The sequence below is a fragment of the Erinaceus europaeus genome, chromosome 4 (assembly GCF_950295315.1).
Source record: "Erinaceus europaeus chromosome 4, mEriEur2.1, whole genome shotgun sequence".
Classification (NCBI taxonomy): Eukaryota; Metazoa; Chordata; class Mammalia; order Eulipotyphla; family Erinaceidae; genus Erinaceus; species Erinaceus europaeus.
The window spans coordinates 59743060-59768174 of NC_080165.1; the positions used below are offsets into that span (position 1 = coordinate 59743060).

At 39.5% G+C, this 25115-nt stretch overlaps 2 protein-coding genes across 5 annotated transcripts in view; one reads left to right on the forward strand and one right to left on the reverse strand.

The window, feature by feature from the left end:
• Positions 1–25115, reverse strand: part of STK38 (serine/threonine kinase 38) — a 109370-nt gene that overhangs the window by 14063 nt on the left and 70192 nt on the right. The window lies entirely within an intron of this gene.
• Positions 4326–25115, forward strand: part of KCTD20 (potassium channel tetramerization domain containing 20) — a 36989-nt gene continuing 16199 nt past the window's right edge. The window contains exons 1-3 of one of the 4 annotated variants that reach the window (XM_016193022.2): positions 4333–4517; positions 10735–10788; positions 19431–19630. In XM_016193022.2, the coding sequence (XP_016048508.1) occupies positions 19477–19630 (154 nt within the window). In that variant the 5' untranslated portion in view covers positions 4333–4517; positions 10735–10788; positions 19431–19476. Of the gene's footprint in view, positions 4518–10734; positions 10789–19430; positions 19631–25115 lie in introns of all 4 variants that reach the window. The other 3 variants (XM_016193023.2, XM_007534241.3, XM_060189716.1) reach the window with 3 other exon arrangements.

Here is a 25115-nt window from a genome sequence, read left to right on the forward strand (position 1 = left end):
AAGAACTAGCACAAGGAACAAGGATCCAGGTTGGAGCCACTGGCTCCCCACCTGCAGGGGCGTCAAGTGGTGAAGCAGGTCTGCAGGTGTCTATCTTTCTCTCTCCCTGTCTTCCCCTCCTCTCCCAATTTCTTTCTGTCCTATCCAACAACAACAGCAGCAGCAACAACAACAAATAACAATAGCAATGGAAAAAAAGATGACCACCAGGAGCAGTGGATTTGTAGTGCAGGCACCGAGCCCCATTGATAACCTGGAGGAAAAAAAAAGAGAGAGACAGAGGGGGAGACAAAACAGCACTGATGCTCCCTATAGTGGGGGGGGGGGGGAGCAAATGGATAACCAGGCAGGAAACAATATTTTTAGAAGGGTACATCACATTCCTTCAGTCTAATCTACTAAAAAGCATACTGAGACCAATCAACTTGTGCAAAGGCCTCTAGGCTGCTTACTTTCTATCAGGAAAAAGTAATTAAGAAAACTTTTCAGTTTTAGTAGCAGTTTCTTTAATAAGTATAAGGAACATAATGGAAAAAAGAATGATGTGGGCCATGGAAATAGCTCAATATGTTAGAGCTCAGTTCCTAGTCCAGTCCCTAGCCCACCTGGCCTCATGGACCCATAATCCCATAGCTCCACTGTTGCACTGTCTCATTGTCCCATTGACCCTAGCCCCTAGTCCAGCCCAGCTCAGCCTAGCCTAACCTAGCCAGTCCTCACTCCATAGAACCCTTCAGCTACAATTCTTGGCCAGAGGGCAGTATGAGCACACACTGAGAGGCCCAGAAAGAACTGACTCCACAGCACAGGCTCTTAGCACTTTTTTGCCTGCTCACCCTGATCTACTGCCTTTCCTCTGCAAGTGGATTTCTATAGGCCCTAAACTATATAAAAGCAGCCACCAGGAAGCCAGGCAGTGGGGCACCAGGTAGAACACACCATGCAGGAACACCCAGAGTCAAGCAGCTGGTCCCCACTTTCAGGGCAGAAGCTTTATGAGTGGCGGATCAATGTTGCTGATGTCTCTCCTATTCCTTTTTTCACCCTCTGTTTCTCTCGTCCCTCTTTCAAAAGAAAAAGAAAAAGGATGCCAGGAGCAGTGGAATCATGTAGGCAATAAGAGCCAGCAATGATCCTAGTGGCAAAACAAAAAATAAACAGGCAGTCAGTTGGCTCCAAAGCCAACTTCATGGTATGTGACAGTGACTTTGGGACTGGGTGGCAGGGAGGCTGCTAATCTAGACAAAAAAGGTTTTAGACCATTTAACTTATACAAAAGCCTCCCAGCTTTCCATCTTTTTATCAAGAGGCAGTGAGGAAGTTTCTCAGCTACCATTAGTAGCTGCTTCTTTAGACCAGATCTAAAGAAGTAGAAGAAAAAAATCTTTCCTTTTAGTTTGGGAACTCAGGCCTGAGCAGTTTTAACACATACTTCCTCATTCCTTATTTAGTTGCTAATAGAGAGGGTCTGTGAGGTTAAGGGGGGGGGAGGGGCTAGTTTTTCTTATAAAATAAGCTCTTTGTGAAAGTTTGATGAACTCACATTCTGGCTTGGGCATCTGTGTGTGTGAGGTGGGGGAGATGAAACACTAAGATAGCATATGTCCTTCTCTGACTTTTTCATACTTTGAAAATGAATTACTTACTTCCTTTCCCTCCCTTCTCCCTTTGTCTCTTCCTTCCTTTCTTTTGTTCTCTCTTTCTGGAAAGATGCCTCTGCCTTGGAAGCTAAGAAGACCAGACTAGGGAGTCATTCAAAGAACACAGAACCAGATTTTAATCAAGGAACACTCTCCATCTCCAGAGTAGGGGAACCTGCTTGACTCAGATCAAAAGAATTGCCCATCTCAAGCACTGAGTGTGAATAGTGCACCTGCTTTGCCATGAATACCATCTAGGTTCAAACTGGGCCCCCACTGCAAAAGAGGGAGCTTCAGTGCTGTGACATCTCTGTCTCCATCTGAAAAAAAAAGTTTGGCTAAAACAGTGATGCCCCAGTGATGACAAGTAAAAAAAAAAATACATAAATAAAAATAAAATGGGGGGTTATCATAGTGATTATGCAAAAGACTTTCATGCTTGAGGTGTCAAGGTGCCCGCTTTAATCCTCCAGCACCATCATAAACCAGAGAAGCACAGTGTTCTGGTTAAAAAACAAGTAAAATGAAATAAAATTCCTCTTACAAAGTTTTAATAGTAAATTCTTGCCACTAGAAATTAAAATGTTTGACTCGTCGGCTGATTATATATACAAGAGCCAGCTAACTTGGTAGTTAACCTGATTCTCTAATGATAGGGCCAGGTGTTTGTACATTACAGCTCTGGCTTATGGTGGTGCCAAGGATTGAACCAGGGACCTTAGAGCCTCAGGCACAAAATAATCATGCTCCCTTGCAATCCCTAAATTGGATTTTAGATATTCTCTTTTACAAAAGAATACAGTGACTTAGAGCTTAAGAAATCATGCTATAATCAGTTTACCTGGCTTTCAACAATTTTAAAATAAAACTTTGTATAATAATTATGGCTGATTATTAACTGATTGGTTTTATGTAATTCGTATGATTTGCTTTTAAAACTACAAAAAAAAAAAAATCACTAGAACCCATGACATCAGGAACTAATGCCTTTTTTAAGGAATGTCTTTCACTATTCTTTTTTTTTTTTTTCTTCAAATCACAACCACTTTTCCAGTAACTTGCTTCTGGATGGTTGCACACCTGCAATTCACTTTTGTTTGTTACAGTATGTCATTTCATTAAGCTCAGTGCCAGAGAAAAACCTGGGCTTCTCCCCTTCCTTTGGTCAGCAGGCTTATCTAGAAGAGGAGCTTCCAAGCAAAAAAAAAAACCAAAATACAGCTGTGGAACTTCCTTATTCCTGCAACCTCCTCAACCTCCTTCTTCCAAATATATAGACAAACTGCAATGTCACAATTTTTTATATAGGTATATGTAATTTTTATTAGTGATTTAATGATGATCAACAAGACTATGGGATAAGACAAGTACAGTTCTCATCACCAGAGTTCCATATCCCCTCCCCCCAATGGAAATTTCCCTATTCTTTATCCCCCTGGGATCTTTATGGGATGCAGAAGGTGGGAGGTCTGACTTCTGTCATTGCTTCTCAGCGGGACATGGGCGTTGGCAGGTTGATCTATACCCCCAGCCTGTTTTTATCTTATCTATTATCTCTTATCTATCAAGTGGAGCGGGGCTCTGGGGAGGTGGGGTTCTAGGACACATTGGTGAGGTGGTCTGCCCAGGGAAGTCAGGTTGGCATCACAGTAGTATCTACAACTTGGTGGCTGAAAAGCATTGAGATATAAAGAAGAGAGAGGGAGAAAGGAAGAGAGAAAAAAAGAAAGAAGAAAAAAGGAAACTGCTCTAACAGAGCTTAGGTTATGGTGGTATAGGAGAAAACAAACGAAAAAGTTGTAGTGTTTCAAGCGGTGGTAAGAGATAAGAATTTGTATGAAGGACTGGAGAGAAACTCACTGGTTAGGTCCTGTGCCTTTCCTAGCATGTGACTCTGATTTGAACTCTGGCACCACATAGGAGTGCAACAGCACTAGGAGAAGCAAAAAACAAACAGATATAAAGAAGAACAATTTGTTTAATAATCAGGACTATAAAGGTAAAGGTACAGCAGATGAGATTTGGGATCTTCATGTTGGAAGGAGCTAGGATGTTTATTTTCGGTATATTCCAAGGGTCCATGACTTTGCTAATTTTTGACAGAACCCAATAGCTAACATGCAGGTGGGCTAAGAGTAATTGTCTGGGAAGACCCTGTCTGAGTTGAGGATAGGACTAGAAAGCTGGATCAGGGCAGAGACGAGCCCAAATATTGGGAAAGTATGTAAATATCATTAACTGTAAACCCCATGGGTCTGACCCAGGGCCCATGTCTATTCATAGTTAGCACAGGAGCCTGTGAAACCACTGCATCCCATGGTCAAGGCTAGGAACATTCTAGGCCGCACTCATTTCAGGACCCATCTTCGTCTTCTTCCTCCAGTGGCCGAGCAGGATGACCCAGCCTCCCTCCCACGAGCAGGTCAATTTCTACCACTGTTGTTCTACACTGAGGGCAAGGTCCTGTAGAGGCGCCCCAGTTGCTAAGAATTAGCTATCCTATGGCTTCGCGAGCCTATTCCACAGTCCAGATGATGCCTGGCTTTTCCATGTCACCCAGTGAATAATTCAAAGTAGGCACCTGCGGCTCAGAAACCGAGTCTACCCGGCAGCGCTAGAGCGACTGCGAGCCAGCTCGCGGGGGCGTGTGGGGCGTGACGGAGCCCGGCCTTCCCGGCGTGCCTCGCGCGCGGAGGGGGGGCTCTACGTGAAAAGGCGAGTGACTCAGCCTCGTGGCCGCGCAGACAGACCCGGGCGAGGGGCGCGCGCCGCTGCGGCACAGCCGGCCGGTCCCCGGGGGCGGCATCTCGCGGCGGGGCGGGCGGGCGCGCGCGCGCTTCCTGGGCGGATTCGGCCCCCGCGTTGAAAACGCAGCAGGTCAGTGGCGGCTCAGGATGGGTTCTGACCCGGCCGGGCGAGGGCGATAGCGGGAGAGGCCCGGAAATTTGCGTTTGTGTGCGTGTTTGTGTAGGGCCGGGGTGGGGGTGGGGGCTGCTCTTCCGAGGCCTCTCGCGCGGGCGCGGCTAGGAGGGGACCCCCGCCCCCCTTTGAAATGTCGCGGGACCGGAGTCATCGCGAGGAGTGATGTGGGCGAATGGGAGCCAGGCGCCTGTTTGGGTGCTGCGGGTGATGTGTGACTGTCGGCTAGGGCGGCCGCCGACGAGGAACCGTCAACACTGTCGGGGCTCCCTCGAGTCACCTGACTGTCTTCTGCAGGCTTTGGGTGGTCTGAGCCCACCAGAAGAGAGGACAAGAATCCTGGAGTGATTTATTGGCACAACATTTGCAGATACGGGTTATTAATATTATTTTTTCCTGACAGTTCATTAAAAAATCATGTAGTTGGTCAGGTTGCCTCCCAAGCCCTTTCTGGAGCAGATAATGCGTTCTGCTTTCTGTCTTCACCTCTTAAAAGTCTTCCTTCTCTGCCACCCTCAAATTGCTGGCTTTCATCAGTAGCTCTGTGTGCGAAAGAGCTGGAGAGAGCTTTAACTGGTAATTTTCTTTTAAATAAAACGGCTTTTTATAGCAGTCTCCGGGCTTACATGCTAAGTTCCACACTTTGCAGACATCTCTTCTGTTTTGGAGTTTGCGAGTCTTTCTGAAAATCCCAGCGTGGAACCTATTCATTTAAAAAAAAAGCCATTGAACAATAACAGGATCGACAGGGCTATGGCGTAACTGTCTTTACCCAATTTATGAAAATACCTTCTCCAGGTCCTTTCATTGTGCCCTGTTCATTTTTCAACCGCTGACTCCAGCTGTTACCGGAGAACTTCGGGTGATTTTCTTTTTAATTAGTTTAAGATGTGCAACAGTGATTCCACAGTTGTACGCAGCAGATCCTTTAATAACGTTTCCTAAAGTCTCTTTTTACATAGCGTGTTGCTGGAGCGCCTGCTCTCCACGTAGCCCTTGCAGTTAGTCATCTTTCCCATGAACTTATCCACCGTGTTAAGTGAAGCTTTACTGCGCATTGAAAATGATCACCATAATATATCTCTTTATAATCTTTTCTTAGCTTTTTTTTTTTTTTTTCAGATTTGCAATACAAAAAATACTTTTGTGGTCCTTCAATAGAATAATATCAGTAGACTGATGAGTTCAGAATTTTAAAAAATTTTTTAAATTTATTTTTAGTGAAAGAGGGACACAGAGAAAGATACACAGAGAGAGCTACTAGAGCACTGCTCAGCTCTGGCTTATGATAGTGCTGGGGACTGAACCTGGGACTTTGGAGCCTCAGGCTTGAAAGTCTCTTGCCTAACCATTATGCTGTCTCCGTAGCCCGAGAGTTCAGAGTTTAAAAGGACCTTCAACTCCTCCATACCTCACTCTCCCAATACTAAGAGGTAGTTCTGAGGCATCAGTTTGTGACTTAAAGGTATCATCTCCCTCTCAGGACTGAATTCTAGAGAGCCATTACGGGTCCCTGAGTCTGCAGGTAGTCCCTCCCTGGGTTTGTTATTGGCAATGCATTTTAATAAATACCATTTTTGAATTTTTAATGAGTTTTATTTTGTTTACTTTCTTTAAAAATATTACTGATTTGATGTTGGTTTCATCTTAGAATTTTTAAGACTGCATTTAATTCCTTTATTGACTTCCCCTTCCCCCAACCATTCATAAGGATAGAAGTTGTGATACCCCAGAAGGAAATTTCAGAAAAGATAGTATTTTTTTTTTTGGACTCTGACATCATAGTCGGAAATGACTTTCTTACATTTTCTAATACTGCCTTGGTGGTTTACAGATAACTTATGCTGACTAATCTTTTTTTTTTTTCCCTTCTGAGAACTATTTCTGTTGTTATCAGCACTTAAGTGGTGCCATTAGACTACTACTCACTCTCAACTAACTTGCTATATTTCCCCTTATAACCTGGAGAGAGAGAAAAACTAAAAGGAAAAAAAAAAGGTCTATAATCCCTTTGGCTTTGAACTCTGGCTTTCCTCAGTATGTAGCAGCAAAGCATTGTTCTAGGCCATTTTAGCAACATAATCTCAAAGATGCAGAAATATAGATGGACAGAATCTACTGGGGAGAAGTTTTCTATTTCTTAGTCTCTCTTCAAGTAGATGTGAAGACATGAGGTTAGATTGTGTGTTGTTTTTTCTTTCCGTAATTACATACTTATGGCTTTATATATTTATCTCTTTGCTGTTCACAAAATGCCATATCTTTCCTGCTATAGCCCTGAGCTTCCTGAGTTTTGTCTCTTTCCTTGACCCCCAATCTGAACATACCTCTCTCTCCCGGGGCTGAGTTTAAGGGAATTGTTGATTTATTGAATGATTTCTAGTTAAAAGCCCTAGAATCATGGAAATAAAAGGTTTATACATGTATTGGGATTTATTGTATGTTTATGTGATACAGTACTCTTATCAGTTAAAAAAAAACCTAAGAGATAACATGCAGAGTGAGTACTCCTGGCTGCTAGCCCCCATGTTCCTCCCATTGAATCAGCTCAAGAAAGAATGCCTCACAAATGGGAGAAATCTAGAGAAATTTGATTCTAAGTAGATGAAGAAAACTGGGAGACTTCCACTTTAAGTACAAAGTAGTAGTGTCTGGGGAAATGGAGATCAAAGGAGAATAAGCTTTAACCACCTAAATCATGAAGAATGAAAATACTAAAATTGGGACCAGGTGGTAGTACACCTGGTTAAGGATCTGGGTTGGAGCCCCGGCTCCCCACCTGCAGCAGGGAGTCGCTTCACAAGCAGTGAAACAGGTCTGCAGGTGTCTATCTTTCTCTCTCCCTCTTTATCTTCCCCTCCTCTCTACATTTCTTGCTCTCTTGTCCAACAAAAATGGCTGCCAAGAGCAGAGGGTTTGTAGTCTAGGCACAGCAATTACCCTGGAGGCAAAAGAGAGAGAGAGAAAATACTAAAATAACTCTGACCCTTGAAATCAGTAATAGAAGGATATGTAAGAGGAAATAATTTGTAATCCCAAGGATGTTATAAAAGCTGCATTTAAAGCATTCAGCACCTTCTGCACCCCATAATGATCCTGGGTCCATACTCCCAGAGGGATAAAGAATAGGAAAGCTATCAGGGGAGACGATGGGATAATGAGTTCTGGTGGTAAGAATTGTGTGGAGTTGTATCCCTCTTATCCTATGGTTTTTGTCAGTGTTTCCTTTTTATAAATAAAAATAAAACAAAACATTCTACAGAGGTTTATACATAGATGAAGTTTTATGAAATACTAGATGTTTGAACAATTACCTAGAATTTTTTGAAGTTGTCACAAAAGCATGCTGTTAAAATTACCGAAGTTGGGAGTCAGACGGTAGCGCGGCAGGTTAAGTGCAGGTGGCGCAAAGCGCAAGGACCGGTGTAAGGATCCCGGTTCAAGCCCCGCTTCACAAGCGGTAAAGCAGGTCTGCAGGTGTCTATCTTTCACTCCCCTTCTCTGTCTTCCCCATCTCTCTCTATTTCTCTCTGTCTTATTCAACAACGATGACAACAATAATAACTACAACAATAAAACAAGGGCAACAAAAGGGAATATTTGAAAAAAAGTTTTAAAAAATCACCAAAGTTATTAGGTGTTTCTATGGGAGATAGAATGTATAACTCATGTAGTTAGTAGTCCTATTAAGTATATTTCTAAATTCTTTTAAGAAATGAGATTATTGAACTACTTTATTCATTTATATAAAAAAGAGGGGTAAAAGAGAATAACTTTTTGAGGGAACACAATAATGGTTAAAAAAGAGTGTCATACCTGAGGTTCCTAAGTCCCAGGTTCAATCCCCCACACCATCAACCATATATGCCAAAGCTGAGCAGTGCTCCGGTAAAACAACAACAACAAACAAACATATTTTTGCAGGGAAATCCCCAAAGTAGACGTTTTGGGGTTGTTCTTATGTAACTATGAAGGTAGAACTAGAAATAGTAAAAGCTCAATAGTTAGTAGATAACATTATATACCAGACACTATGCTAAATGCTTTATGTCCATTTTATAGTAAGAGAATTTAAGATACAAAGAGCTTAAACTTGCTTAGTGGTGTAGCCTAACTCTGCTTGTTTCCCAGGCCATTAAGATTTATGTTCACTTATGCCTTCCTGGTGTTTCTTTTTGATAATTATTTGATGACTTCTTTTAAGAAAATACAGAGAAACTGAGAGGAGAAGGGGAGGTAGGAAAATAGAGAGCCATCTGCAGTACTGCTTCACCACTTGTGAATCTCCCTGCCCCCTTACAGGTGGATACTGGGGACAGTCACATTTTGAGGACTTCTTTTTTTATATATAAAGAAACACATCATGCTTCTGCATTATTGTTGAAGTTGGGTTTAAAGCTATCAAGATAATCCTAACATCCTATTGAGTAATCTACTTGAGAAGCTATTTCATATATTAACTTAAATTCTTAATTCTGTTGGTAAGCATATCCTTTCTATGAGAAAGTACCAAACATTCATATGTAGCAGTATATACTTTTCTGTTTAAATTTTCTAATAAGCTGTTCAAAGCTTTAAAGGAAAAGCACATGTCAGCATTTTCTTAGAATTCCTAGTTTTTAGATTCATTTCAATTTTTTTCCATTTTAAAAGTAATAGTACTTCTTTTACAGACATTAGGATACTCAGTAAAACAATTTTTTAATCACATGATTCTTTAAGAGAATAATCATTGCTACCTTCAGTCATTTTTATTAATACATGGTTTCAAACTGCCTTTTAAAAATTTAATGCCTTTTAGAATTTAATATATTAATACTGTTGCATGTTATTTTGGTTACTCTAAAACATTTTTTTTTAACTATAGTGAATTACATTAATTGGTTTCAGAATGGTAAGCCAGTCTTTGTTGTAACTTAGTATCCTTTTTTAGTATCAAAAATCTGGATTAATTTTTTTTTTACAACTTATTAAGTATTTTTTGGTATTTGAGCCATTAGTGGGGGAAAAATGGGAACAGTATATCCATCTGTGTGCCAAATGAGTGAACCATGTCAAACTTGTCAGATGTAATATACTACAAGTATTTGTCTAAATGTACTTACTGTGTAGATATGCATATATATGAATGTGTGCCCATAAGTTGATGTCTTTAAAAAGAAATTTAAATGGACATTTGAAACACTGCATTCCAACAATTTCCTTTTTTCCTCTTTTTTTAAATTTTTTTTTATCACTCCCATCAGCAAAGGTTTGTGTTCTCACTTATTTAGGATTTTCAGGTTTTATGTTCATGAAATAATGTAGCCTATAATCCTTTTTATATTGTCCATGCCAACTTTTTGGTTTTCTTAGCTTCAGAAAACAGATAGGGGCCAGGAGTAGATAGCATTAATGGTTGTTCTCTGGAAAAAAAAAAAAAAAAAACTTACTTAAACTTGTGCTTTTTTTTTTTTTTTTTAAGATTTCATTATTCACTTTATTGGGACTGAGTTTAAAGGTTTACAGTACAGTTGTTAACACATGGAGAATTTGTCTAATTAAGGTGTGGAAGAATTTGCTAGTCAAGCAACTGAGGAGGTGGCCCAGTGGATAGAGTGATGAACTCTCAAGATGAGGACCTTTGTTTGATCCCCAGCATCATATGAGCCAGAGTGATGTTCTGGTTCTCTCTCCCTCTCTCATAAATTAATAAACAAATCTTTGTGAAAAAAAGAATTTGCTAGTCAGGCCATTAGATCTGGAGTTTTCTTTTTGGAAAGGTCTTAATTATGGATTATCATTTTGTGAGTATACAGACTAATGAAAATATCATCTACCTAACTGTATATAAACACACATATTAAAATATTTATTACAGGGAGCTGTTTTATACAATTGTGAGGCGTGGTCTAGACCATCAGGAAGGACAAACCAGAACTGTTGGACAGGAGTTTAAGCTATAATTTACAGTGGAATTTCTCCTTTAGAAAAACATCAGTTCTGCTTTTAAAGCTTTTCAATTTATTGGGTTATGTCCACCCAGATTATCGAGGTAGATATTCAATTTATTCCTCATTTAAAGTAAAGTGATAATATACTTTAATCATATATACTATATAGTTTTATAGCAATATAAAACTACTTATTAATATGCTTTGCTTATTTCTTTTCTCCCCTCCTCTCCCCCCCTTAGATCTGTTCTGAGGACCAAGATTCATTTGGGGGATGGTTACAGAATTGAACCATGGTAGGCAATAAAAATGCATATTCAGAGCTGAATTGAAATATCTGAACTGGAAGAGAAGTTGATTGTTTTATTATGTTTATACTGGTTTCTTTATTTATTTTGGTTGCTCCATTTTACATTGAATTTGGTGTTAATTTACTTAGGTTCCATAGGTCGAGAGTCTTACTTGTTGTTTTTTTTTGTTTTTTGTTGGTAAATAACACTGTTGCAATTCCTTACAACTTGTCTGCAACAAGCTTCCATCATCTTACTTTACTCTCTTAGACTTTAAATATCAAATTTTCAGTGATCTTTCTTTCTACCTTCTCTCACTCTAAAATGCTTATCATTTTAAAGTTTTTTAATTAGTGATACTTTTTTTTTTTTTAACTGAATTTCACCAGTTGTTTTTTTGCCCCCAGGGTTATCGCTGGCACTCGGTGCCTGCACTACAAATCCACTGCTCCTTTGACTTTTTTTTTTCTTTTCAATTTTTTGGATAGGACAGAGAAATTGAGAGGGGAGGGGAAGATAGAGAGGGGGCGAGAAAGATGCCTGCAGCATTGCTTCACCACTTATGAAGCTACTTCCTTGCAAGTGGGGAGCCAGGGGCTTGAATGGGGATCTTTGTGGAGGGTTCTTACACTTCATACTATGTACAATTAACCGAGTATACCAGCGCCCAGTCCCCAAGTCTTCTCTTTAAAAAAAAGTTATTAGAGAGAGGCAGGCTGGGAGTATGGATCGACCAGTCAATGCCCATGTTCAGCGGGGAAGCAATTACAGAAGCCAGACCTTCCACCTTCTGCAGCTCACAATGACAATGACCTTGGGTCCATACTCTCAGAGGGATAAAGAATAGGAAAGCTATCAGGGGATGGGATGGGATATAGAGATCTGGTGGTGGGAACTGTGTGGAGTTGTACCCCTCCTATCCTACGGTTTTGTTAATGTCTCCTTTTTAAAATAAATAATTTATTGTTTTACTGAAGACTGCTCAGCTCTGGTTTATAGTGGTGTGGGGATTGAGCCTGGGACTTTGGAACCTCAGGCATGAATTTTTGCATAACCATTATGCTGTCTCCCTAACTTAAGAGAATTTTATTCTCTAAGCCTAAATTATAGAGGAGTTCATTTATAAGGGATTTTGAGAAATGTTGGCTTTGAAGAGTGTGGTATTAAGCCTGAGATAATTTCTTGGATAAAAGCAGTTATTTCTAAAGCCAAATTCATTTGGGGAAAGTGCACACTAGATCCTCTCTTGTAGTTAAATAGTGCATTCTAACTTTACTCATTGAAGCACTGTTTGCAGTAATTAAGTCAAACAATATTAAATATTGTTTATATATTAATAAGTAGGAGCCAGATGCTTCAGCACGTATGTTACTATGTGCAAGGACCCAGGTTCATGCCCCTGGCCCCCACCTGCAGGGAGATAACTTCATAAGTGGTTAGGTAGTGCTACAATGTCTCTTTCTTCCTCTCTCTCTCTCTCCCCTTTACCTCTCAATTTCTATGTCTCTCCAATAAATAAATATTAAAAACAAATAAACAGGAGAGTAGACTCAGGATATTATAAATGAATGAAAGTGGACTCAGCAATTAAAAATGAATGATAGACCTGGATGGATTTGCTGTATGTAATGTTGATTTAGCAAATGTGGATGGATTGCTATAATGTTAATTTAGAAAAACATTCCACAGAATGAGAATGGCATATATAGTTTCTGAATTTTAAAAAACCAGCCAACAAAAACTACATACTTTTACCCATTTAGCTAGCTGTCTGGTATAAATGTATTTGACAACTATTTGGAGAAGTGATTGAGACTGGGATGATGATCAAAGAGTTTGAATTTACTTATAAGGTTAGAAATTTTTAGAAGGGAAATATTTGCATATTTATAATAAAAATTAAATTAGGGGCCAGGTGGTGGCATACCTGGTTGAGTATACATGTTACTATGCGCAAGGACCTGGGTTCAAGCACCCACTCTTCAGCTGCAGGTGATGAAGCAGGTCTGCAAATGTCTATCTCTCTCGTTCTCTTATCTTCCCTTCCTCCTCTCTGTCCTATCAAATAAAATAGAAAGTAAAATAAATGGAATAAATGGGCATAGGGAACTGTGGATTTGTAGTGCTAGCACTGAACCCCAGTGGTAACCGTAGTGGCAATAAAAAAATAAATATAAAGTACCTGCTGTCAAAAAGTTACTCTTGTTTTCTCACTGAAGATATATACTTTTTTTTATAAAAAGGAAACACTGACAAAACCATAGGATAAGAGGGATACAACTCCACACAGTTCCCACCACCAGCACTCCGTATCCCATCCCTTCCCTTGATAGCTTTCCTATTTTTTTTTTTTAAGATTTTATTAATTTATGAGAAAGATAGGAGGAGAGAGAAAAAACCAGACATCACTCTGGCACATGTGCTGCCAGGATTGAACTCGAGACCTCATGCTTGAGAGTCCAAAGCTTTACCACTGTGCCACCTCCCAGACCATGATAGCTTTCCTATTCTTTATCCCTCTGGGAGTATGGACCCAGGGTCATTGTGGGATGCAGAAGGTGGAAGGTCTGGCTTCTGTAATTGCTTCCCCGCTGAACATAGGTGTTGACAGGTCAATCCATACTCCCAATCTGCCTCTCTCTTTCCCTGGTGGGGCGGAGTTCTGGGGAATTGGAGCACCAGGACAGTTCTAAGTATATTTATTCACCCATTATATATTGCCTTAGATTGACATTTTAGCTTGGTATTGTAGAGTAAGAAGAAAATGTTTTTCATTAGATTGCATTATAATGAAAACTATTTATGCCTGAGGCTCCAAAATTCAATCCCCTATACCACCACAAACCATAGCTGAGCAGTGCTCTGGCAAAAACAAACAAGTAAAAAAAACTGTTTTTCACACATAGGAAATAAATGATTTTATAAGGAGTAACTTACACAATCTAGCATGTGCAAATTCTCCCAAGAGATGGGTTTTCTTTTTCTGACTTGCTTTGTTTTGAACCAGGAGATCTTTTGGAGAACATCAAAGAGAGGATTGAATTTGACTTTTTTTTTTAATAAGATTACAACAGTTTTATTGTGTGATGTTACAACTTACTGAATTAGACAAATCCATACATCCTAATTACTTATCCAAATCCTAATTACTTATCATATAACAAATCTTGAGGGGATTATAAAGTCATCTGTAGTGAGGGCTCCCAGGAGGTGTGGCCATAGAATAACTTTGGATACAGTATCGCTCTTGAGCTAGCGAATAGGTGAGAAACCGCAGCTAGTGGTAGAGTAAAACACAGTTTAAAACTATAATAGTCTGTAGACAAAGATTCCCCCTTTTGGTCTTTCTAGTGTTAACAGTGCTCTTTTCAGTTCCATGGATCTCTTCCTTTATCCTATTCTATAGACTTGATTTTGACATCTAAATTAAACTTACGGGCAGTGATGGTTCTGTTTTACTTTATCATTTTCTGCAGAGTGATTTGGTGTATTTTTTCTTGTTATTAATAGTGTGTTATAGGATTATAATGTATAGTTCCACACCCACCACCAAAGTTCCATATATATGTTTGTTTGCTTGTTTGTATACATGTGAAGTTGGAGTCTCTCACATGCCTGATTTCACCATTCTTAACTCTTATTCAGACAGAGAGGGAGAAATACTATAGCATTAGCTTTCTGCAGTGCTGTAGCACTTGCTGTGTGGTATCAAGACTTGGACCTGAGCCAAGTGTATATAGCAAGGCATGAGCCCTACCTCATCAGCTATCTCTCTGGCCCAGGTATCACTTTTAAATGACTGCATTTTTGTTATCATCATATAAAGTCTTGCTTTTTCCTTAAGAAAGGATACTCATGGACCAGGGAGATAATATAGTGGTTGTGCAAAAGACTTTCATCCGTAAGGCTCAGAGATCCCAGGTTCAGTTCCTGCTACTACACTAGAGGAAGCTTCAATACTATGGTTACTCTCCCTCTCTGCTCCCTGTCCCTTTCCCCTTCCTCCTCCTCCTTCTTCATCCCCCCTTCCCCTCAGAATTAATTAATTAAAATTTTAATTAATTGGTTTATTATTTTTTATTATTTTTTAATTAATTGGTTTATTAACCAGAGCACTGTTCAGCTCTGGTTTATGGTAGTGCTGGGGATTGAGCCTGGGACTTCAGAGCCTCAGACATGGAAGTCTTTTTGCATAATCTTTGGCCCTCTCTCTCTCTCTTTTTTTTTATACAGTAATTTTTAAAAAATATTTATTTGGGAGTCGGGCGCTAGCACAGCGGGTTAAGTGCATGTGGCACAAAGCGCAAGGACCAGTATAAGGATCCCGGTTCAAGCTCCCGGCTCCCCACCTGCAGGGGAGTCGCTTCACAGGCGGTGAAGCAGGTCTGCAGGTGTCTGTCTTTCTCTCCCTCTCTGTCTTCCCCTCCTCTCTCCATTTCTCTCTGTCCTATCCAACAATGACGACAACAATAATAACTACAACAATAAAAATATATATATTTATTTATTCCTTTTTGCTGCCCTTGTTTTATTGTTGTAGTTATTATTGTTGTTGTCATTGTTGGATAGAACAGAGAGAAATGGAGAGAGGAGAGGAAGACAGAGAGGGAGAGAAAGAGAGACACCTGCAGACCTGCTTCACCGCTTGTGAAGCGACTCCCCTGCAGGTAGGGAGCCGGGGGCTCGAACCGGGATCCTTATACTGGTCCTTGCGCTTTGCGCCACATGTGCTTAACTCGCTGCACTACCACCCGACTCTCTGGCCCTGTCTCTTTCTATCTGAAAGTCAGCCTAGAGAAATAAAGCCTTTCAATGATGACAACAAAAATGGGGGCCAGTGGGAGGGTGACTAAGAAATCAACTTTATGTTAAAATGTGTATTAATACAGGTTACAAAAGGAATCAAATTTTAATTCATATATTACAAATGTGTATTGGCGCTTTTTTAAAAAAAATTATCTTTATTTATTTATTGGATAGACACAGCCAGAAACTGAGAGGGTATGGGGTGATAGAGAGGGAGAGAGACAGACACCTGCAGCCCTACTTCACCACTTGTGAAGCTTTCCCCCTGCAGGTGGGGACCAGGGGCTCGAACCTGGGTCCTTGCACACTGTAATATGTGCACTCAACCATGTGTGCCACTACCTGGCCCCCTATTGGCACTTCTGTGAGTATGCATGTCAGAAAATTCAGGACTTTAAGACAAGTTACTGCCTTTAGTGACCTTATTTCCCAAAGCTCTGTTAGTTTGCAATCCATATGTTTGAAGTTGCTAGTGTAAAATAGTTCTACCAAAACACCAAGTGGAAATTTTTACAGTATAAATCATGAAAGTATTAGGTGACATACCCAGTAAAGCACACATTACAGTGCCTGAGGACCTAGGCTTCAGCCCATCCCCACCTGCAAGGGGGAAGCTTCATGAGTGGTGAAGCAGTGCTGTAGGTAGGTGTCTCTTTCCCTTCTTTCTACTTCCCGCTTCCAGTCCACTTTCTGTCCTTATCCAAAAGGAATCAAATAAAAATAAAATTATGAAAGTGTTTATAAAAATAAAATTATGAAAGTGTTAGTAGATTGAATTTAGGAAATATTTTAGAATTTAAACAGCCTGGGAAGGCCACAGGACTTGATTTCTGAAAGATCTGACACTCCTGTGTGACCTTAAATATCTTGAAGTTATCCAGCATGTGTTATTCATGATGAATGCACACTGCTTGGGGAAGAGTTAGCTTTATAGTCAGTGACATCCTGGTATGGTTTTGATGTTGTGGTTGGTTCTTGAGTGTAAGTTACAGAAAGTGGAAGAGAACTTTAGTGTCAGGCAAAATTTGCCCTTTATTTTTTAAGCACAGATGACGTCTAATTTCAGTTTTTTTTTTAGTTTTTTTTATATTTATTTTATTTATTTATTCCCTTTTGTTGCCCTTGTTGTTTTATTGTTGTAGTTATTATTGTTGTTGTCGTCGTTGGATAGGACAGAGAGAAATGGAGAGAGGGAGGGGAAGACAGAGAGGAGGAGAGAAAGATAGATACCTGCAGACCTGCTTCACTGCCTGTGAAGCGACTCCCCTGCAGGTGGGGAGCCAGGGTTCGAACCGGGATCCTTATGCCGGTCCTTGTGCTTTGCGCCACCTGCACTTAGCCCGCTGCACTACAGCCCGACTCCCTAATTTCAGTTTTTATACTAGCCTTTTTGTCATTCCTGGTGATTACTTGTTGCAACAACAGATGTCTTAAATTTTTAACTGAGGTGTTTTGTTTTTTTTTCCGTTGACCAGTTGGGCTGTTCCTTTCCCTCAATTCCTTTCCACAATTATTACACTGCCATCCTTCATTTTGTCACTGAGTTCACTTGCTTCACTGCTCCTGTAGATTTTTTAACCCCTGTAAGTATAAGAAAAGGAAAGATGCCATAATAGCACTCCACCACCCATGAACTTCCCCTCATGCTCGGCATGTATGGTACTTGTACATGGTGCTGGGAGGTTGAACCTCTCAGATGGTACTGTGCGTGCTCTATCCGGTGAACTATCTCACTGCCCTCTGCCTGTTGTTATTGTTCCTCTCCATCCTCCTTCTTCCTCTGTCTTCTTCTTTCTTTCTTCTTCATGTGGCACCAGGGCATTGTGCCATGGGACAGTTCATTTTAATGTTAAAGGGAGGGGAGAGGCAGACAGAAGACAGAGAGAACAACAGTAGCGCCACTCGACCATCCATAGAGCTCCTCCATTGCCATCCATGCTGTTTCTCCTGTGATACCAGCACTCAAGCTCAGCGTCTCACACATGGTACGGTGTGTGTGCGTGTGTGTGCGTGTGCGTGCGCGTGTGCAGATGGCAGAGGTAAAGTTCCACACCACTACCACCACCAAAGTTATGTGTTATAGTTCTCAAATAGTCTTAGTCAATTGGATACTTTTTTTCTTTTTTATTTTAATTCTCTGTATTCTCCATATAAAAGCATCTGATAAGTATCTTTGACCTCCTTACTTCACTAAGGATAATCACTTCCAGTTCAACCCATTTTGTTCCAAAGGATACAATACCATCTTTTTAAAATTGCAAAGTATCATTCCATTGAATGTTATATACCCCATAACTATCCAGTCATCTGTTGATGGGCATTTAAGTTGCTTCCATTCCTTGGCTATTGTGAATAAAGCAGCTATGTCCCTTTGAGCTAGTGTTTTCATGTCCTTTGGATAGATGCCTAGGAGTGGAATTGCTGAGTCATAATTCCATTTGTTTGAGGACTCATGTACCAGCTTCCATTCCCACCAATAGTGCACCAGTTTTTCTCCACACCCTCTCCAACACTTGTCATCTCTTGATTTGTTAGGTGAGCCATTCTCACAGGTGGAAGGTATCTCACAGTGCTTTTAATTAGCATATCTCTAATGATAAGTGAAGTGGAACATTTTTTTATGTCTGTGCGTGCCATATGCAACTGTCTATTCAGATTTTTAAAAATATTTTATTTATTTTTTAACGAGAAGGGTAGGAGAGAAAGAACCAGACATCACTCTGGTACATGTGTTGCCGGGGATTGAAATCAGGACCTCATGCCTGAGAGACCAACACTTCATCCACTGCGCCACGTCTATTCAGATTTTTGCCTACTTTTTATTGGGTTATGAGTTACTGAGCTGTGTAATTTCCTTTTTTCCTTCCTTCCCTTTTTTTTCCTTTTTACACCAGAGCACTACTCAGCTCTGGATTATGGTGTGTGGGGGATTGAACCTGAGACTTTGGAGCCTCAGGTGTCAGAGTCTATTTGCATAACCATTATGCTATCTACCTCCTGCCCATGTTTGATAGCAATCCCTTGTTAATTATGTGATGTGCAAATACCTTCTCCCAGTTGCAGGGTTACCGGTTTATCCTTACGGAGTTTTCTTTCAGTGTGTAGAAGCTTTTTAGTTTGATGTAGTCACATCTACTTAGTCTTGTTTTAATTTCACTTGCCTATATGTATGAGTCTCTGACTACATCTTTGATAAGGTCCCAAAGTGTTTCACTGATGTTTTCTTCTATTAATTTTATAGTTTAATGTCTAATAACCAGATGTTTGATCCATTTTCAGTTAATTTTGGTGTAGGATGTTAAGTGGTGGTCATGACTGGGCTCTGTATTTTATTCCATTGGTCTGAGTACCTTTTTTTTGGTCCACCTATACCACCTCTATAAATTTGTTAGCATTCATAGTGATTTAATAGAGATCTTTTATTATTATTATTTAAGAAAGGAGACATTAACAAAACCATAGAATAAGAGGGGTACAATTCTGCACAATTCCCATAACCCGATCTCCACATCCCACCCCCTCCCCTGATAGCCTTCCCATTCTCTATCTCTCTGGGAGTATGGATCCAGGGTGGTTGTGGGTTGCAGAGGGTGGAAGGTCTGGCTTCTGTAATTGCTTCCCCACTGAACATGGGCATTGACTGGTCGATCCATACTCCCAGTCTGTCTCTCTAAGAGATCTTTTAAATTATCCCAGGTTCTCTCAATATAAAGTCACAGAAATGTTTAATATGTCATTTCTTCTCAGCAAAGACAAGAAATATTCTCTAATTTGACTTTCATACCAGTTTTTGGAAATCTCATTTAAGATAGCTCTAAACTATGCATATTCCTATCTTGCAGAATTTCTCTCTGATCAAGCAGACAATTCATAATACAGAGTCTAAGGATGAATGTTCGCTGTGAGAGTGACAGGATATTGCGGCAGGAGGCCAGCTGCCTAATGGATGAAAACTCAGCTGCAGCCCAAGAAAAAGAAACAAATAACCTGACCTCTTCTGTTCTTCAGAATCTTTCTTATCCTCTGGGCCCCAGGAATGATGGTATGGTGATTGGATCTTCACTAAATTTGAGGGGCTTTCTGACACCTGATCATAAGGCATAATGGTTCTTAACCTAAATGAAATATCAGGTTAATTGGATTGGATTATATCTCACAATTATATAAAGCTGACTTTCAAAGTAAGTCTTCTTTTATCTAGTCAGCCTAGCACATGTGATAAGGGTGTAAGGTAAACAATATCTAGGGCTTGGAGTCAGAAGCCTAATTCAAATTGTGGTTTTGCTACTTATCAGCTGCAACTATAGATGTATGTCTTAATCTTCTGATCCCTGATTTAGAAAACAGGAATGTTAATATTCTTCCTACTAATAAGGCTAGAAGATTATTGAGTTAGCAAATGTGAAAGCTCTTGATAACTATTAGGTTCAGTTTTAACTTTCATTAGAAACAGCTGAGACAATAGTAGTAGCACTTGCCATTTATTGAATATTTATTGTACTGTGAACTGTGTGTCCATTTTTAGAACGAGGGTGGTAAATTGGTCTAATCTGGACCATTGACTGATTTTGGTTAAAAAAAAAAAAAAAAGTTGAAATACAGCCATCATGCTTATTTTTTTGTATTGTCTGACTATTTTCTGCTATACTGGCAGAGACTCATATGCAAAGGTCAAAATATTTACTTTCTCAACAGTTGTAGGAACATTGCTCAACCCCTGCTTAATCCTCATAACAATATTCTTTCTTTCAGAGATAAGAGAATAATGCCTAGCTTAGGTTCATACTGCTAGGAGAGAGGCAACTGGGATTTAGTCCTGCGTCTTTCTGAGCAGGCTGGATGCTTTTGTGTTTTGAAGATTTGTTTATTTCATGAGACAGATAGATGAGATAGAGAAAGCCAGACACTATTCTCTTCCATGCTGTGATGGGGATGGGGCCTGGAGCTTCACATATATAAATGCTGTGCTCCATTAACTGAGCTATTTCTCCCAATGACAAAATATTCTTTTTGAAATATATTCTAGAGGATTATAATAAATCAAGATCAAAAACCCAAAAGCTAAAAAAGTAAAAAAAATCTGTTAGAAAAAAGCAAAAAAAAAAAAATCTGATTTTTTTAATGAGAGAAAAGGTGGTGCCAAGGATTGAACCTGAAGCCTCTGGGGCCTTCGGCATGGGAATCTGGTGTGCTACCATTGCACTATTTCCCTGAAACCTTGAATTAAGTACTTTTCTGGGGGAGGGTGGCATTTCACTGGGGCTTACTCAACTGAATTTCACAGAGGGAAGAATATGGCACTGAAGCATCCCCCTGTGCAGTAGAGAACAGGCTCACACCTGGGTTATGCACATGACAAAGCATGCACACTGTCCAGGTGAGCTGTCTTTCCAACCCCTTGCATTCATTTTTTAAAATAGCACCTCAGTAGCACAGCGGGTTAAGTGCACGTGGCGCTAAAAGCGCAAGGACCAGGGTAAGGATCCCGGTTCAAGCCCCAGCCCCCCAGCTGCAGGGGAGTCGCTTCACAGGCAGTGAAGCAGGTCTGCAGGTGTCTTTCTCTCCCCCTCTCTGTCTTTCCCTCCTCTCTCCATTTCTCTCTGTCCTATCTAACAACAACATCATCAACAACACAACAACAATGAAAAAGAAGGGCAACAAAAAGGGAAAATAAATATTTTTAAAAAATAGCACCTCAAGTATTAAAAACTTCTCGAAGTGTTTCTACAAGATCGCCTGTAAATAGTATGCCAACTTAGCACCTGGCATGCAAACACAGAGTCACGCTGAAAATCTATCAAAGCTGTAGGATGTGAACGCTAAATGGGTTTTTTGGTGCAGTTTTGAGTTTCTTTTTTCTCTAGAAACAAATGAAGAAAAAAAATTGAATGTACTGTAGGTAACAATTTATTTGGTTACATCCAGGAAATCAAAGTAATTTCTGAGTGGTCAAAGGAAATAATATGTGAGTTATTGCATACCAATACCGATTTACAATAAATGAGGTGTAAGTATTAAGACATTCAGCTATATTTCTGAAGTTTCTTTTCCAGAAAGACTTAAAAGTATAAAATATTATTTAAAACTTGCCAAATCCAGGTGACAGGGTATAAAATATTGTGTTTAAATGTTAATTTTTTTTTTTTAGTTTTACTTTCTCATTTAAAAACACTTTTTACATTAAAATAAAATATATTAGGATCCTTACACTGAGGCTTTAATGTAGGACACACTATTTAGTATGCCAGCAGACCCAGCCAGACTCATGCCCACAAAAGATTGGGCCCTGAGCGCAATGGTGCTTGCCCTTTTATACAATTACAACTTTCCCATAGTAACTCATAGCAACAAGCTTAACAGGTTACTTTTCTTTTTCATATACAGAGTATAACTTGTTTGGGTTATTAGCAGACTCTGGAGCAGAAGTGGAGCACTGCTCAGTTCTGTTTTTTTTCTTCTTATAATTGTGCTTTTATTGATTAAAAATTTTTTTTTATTTATTCATGAGAAATGATAGGAGAAAGAGAGAAAGAACCAGAAATCACTCTGGTACATGTACTGCTGGAGATTGAACTCAGGACCTCATGCTTCAGAGTCCAGTGCTTTATCTAGTGTGCCACCTCCCAGACCACAAAATTTTTTGTTTTGGTAATAAGAATTCTAATCACAAAGCATGACAGATTTTTTAATATTTTTAGAACTAAAAGTATTTATTTATCATCTTATAAATGATTTTATAGTATAACATCATGGGTATTTGGTTTTAAAAATATTCACCAAGAGCTTCTAAGTTACTTGTATTCATTTCAAATTTGCTGGACTTTAGCTTCATTGAGTAATCACTTGTATTTAGGTCTTAAGTATTTGCTTACTTTACTTGTCTAGTGCTAGCAACTAGAAATAAAATTCACTGATTGAGAAAAAAATATATATATATTAGGATCCTTTGGAGTCGAAAAATATATATATTAGGATCCTTTGGTAAATATGTCCCCTGATTATCACCTTTTCAAAAATTTCTTTATTGGGAAATTAATGTTTTACATTCGACAGACAATAGTTTGTACATGCATAACATTTCCCAGTTTTCCATATAACAATACAACCACCACTAGGTCCTCTGTCATCCTTTTTGGACCTGTATTCTCCATCCCCACCTACCTCAGAGTCTTTTACTTTGGTGCAACATGCCAATTCCAGTTTAGGTTCTATTTGTAAGTTTTCTCTTCTGATCTTCTTTTTCAACATCTGCCTGAGAGTGAGATCATCCCATATTCATCCTTCTTTTTCTGACTTATTTCACTTAACATGAATTCTCAAGGTCCCTCCAAGATCGACTGAAAACGGTGAAGTCACCATTTTTTTATAGCTGAGTAGTAGTCCATTGTGCATTTATACCACAACTTGCTCAGCCACTCATCTGTTGTTGGACACCTGGGTTGCTTCCAGGTTTTAGCTATTACAAATTGTGCTGCCAAGAACATATGTGTACACAGATCTTTTTGGATGGCTGTGTTGAAATTGCATGATCATAGGGTAGGTCCATTTCTAGCCTTCTGGGAGTTTTCCAGACTGCTCTCCAAAGAGGCTGGACCAATTTACATTCCCACCAGCAGTGTAGGAGGGTTCCTTTGGCCCCACAACTTCTCCAGCATTTGCTGCTGTTACCTTTTCTGATGTATGATATTCTCACAGGAGTGAAGTGGTATCTCGTTGTTGTCTGTATTTGCATTTCTCTGACAATCAAAGACTTGGAGCATTTTTTCATGTGTTTCTCAGCCTTTTGGATCTCTTCTGTGGTGAATATTCTGTCCATGTCCTCTCCCCATTTTTGGATGGGGTTATTTCTTTTCTTGTGGTTGAGTTTGGCAAGTCCTTTATATATTTTGGTTATTAGCCTCTTGTCTGATGTATGGCATGTAAAGATCTTCTCCCATTCTGTGAGGGGGTCTCTTGGTTTGGGTAGTGGTTCTTTTGCTGTGCAGGAGCTTTTTAATTTGATGTAGTCCCTTTGTAATTGGATTAGTTTCATTGAAGATTTCTTTAAAATTTATGAGGAAAAGAGTCCTGCCAATACTTTCCTCTAAGTATCTGATAGTTTGTGGTCTAACATCCAAGTCCTTGATCCACTTGGAATTTACTTTTGTATTTGGTGAAATATAGTGGTTCAGTTTCATTCTTCTGCATGTTTCAACCCATTATTTCCAACACCATTTTTTGAAGAGACTCTTCTTTCCCCATTTAATAGTTTGGGCACCTTTGTCAAAGATTAGATGTCCATAGGTGTGGGGGCTTACTTCTGTGCTCTCAATTCTATTCCACTGGTGAGTGTGTCTATTCATGTTCCAGTACCATGCAGAGTTGATTACAATGGCCCTGTAATACAATTTGAGATCTGGGAGAGTGATACATCCAGTTCTGTTCTTTCTTTTCAAGATTGTTTTGGCAATTGTAGGTCTTTTCTGGTTCCATATAAACATTTGTAGCATTTGTTCTATTCTCCTAAAAAATGTGCTTGGGATGTTGATGGGGATAGCATTAAATTTGTAGATGGCTCTGGGTAGTATATTCATTTTGATGATGTTAATTCTTCTAACCCATGAACATGGAGTATCTTTCCACTTCTTTGTGTCATTTTCAATTTCATTGAGTAGTGACTCATGATTTTCAGTATACAAGTCTTTCACTTCTTTAGTTAGGTTTATTCCTAGATATTTTACTGTTTTTGTTGCTATAGTAAAAGGAATTGATTTCTGGATTTCATCTTCTTCTAACTTAGTGTTTGCATAGAGGAATGCCACTGACTTCTCAATGTTAATTTTGTAGCCTGACACCTTATTGTATTGTGCCTGATGATTTCCAAAAGCTTTTTGTTGGATTCCTTAGGTTTTTCTGTGTATACTATCATGTCATCTGCAAATAGGGAGAGTTTGACTTCTTCTCTTCCAATCCGTATTCTTTTAATTCCTTGCTTCTGCCTGATTGCTATGGCAAGAACTTCCAACACTATGTTGAATAGTAATGGTGATAGTGGGCAGCCCTGTCTACTACCTGATCTGAGGGGAAATGCTTCCAGTTTTTCACCATTGAGTATGATGTTGGCTGTAGGTTTGCTATATATAGACTCCACTATCTTCAGGAATTTTACATCTATTCCCATTTTTTGTAGTGTTTTGATCATAAAGGGATGTTGTATTTGTCAAAGGCTTTCTCTGCATCAATTGATATGACCATGTGGTTTTTGGTCTTGCTTTTGTTGATGTGGTAGATCATGTTGATTGATTTACATATATTAAACCAACCTTGCATCCCTGGGATAAGCCATACTTGGTCATGATGAATAATCTTTTTAATATATTGCTGTATCCGGTTGGCTAGAATATTGTTCAGTATTTTAGTATCTATGTTCATCAGAAATATTGGTCTATAGTTTTCTTTTTTGGTTTCGTCCCTGTATGCTTTTGGTATCAAAGTGATTTTGGCTTCATAGAAACTGGAAGGAAGTATTCCAGTGTCTTCAATCTTCT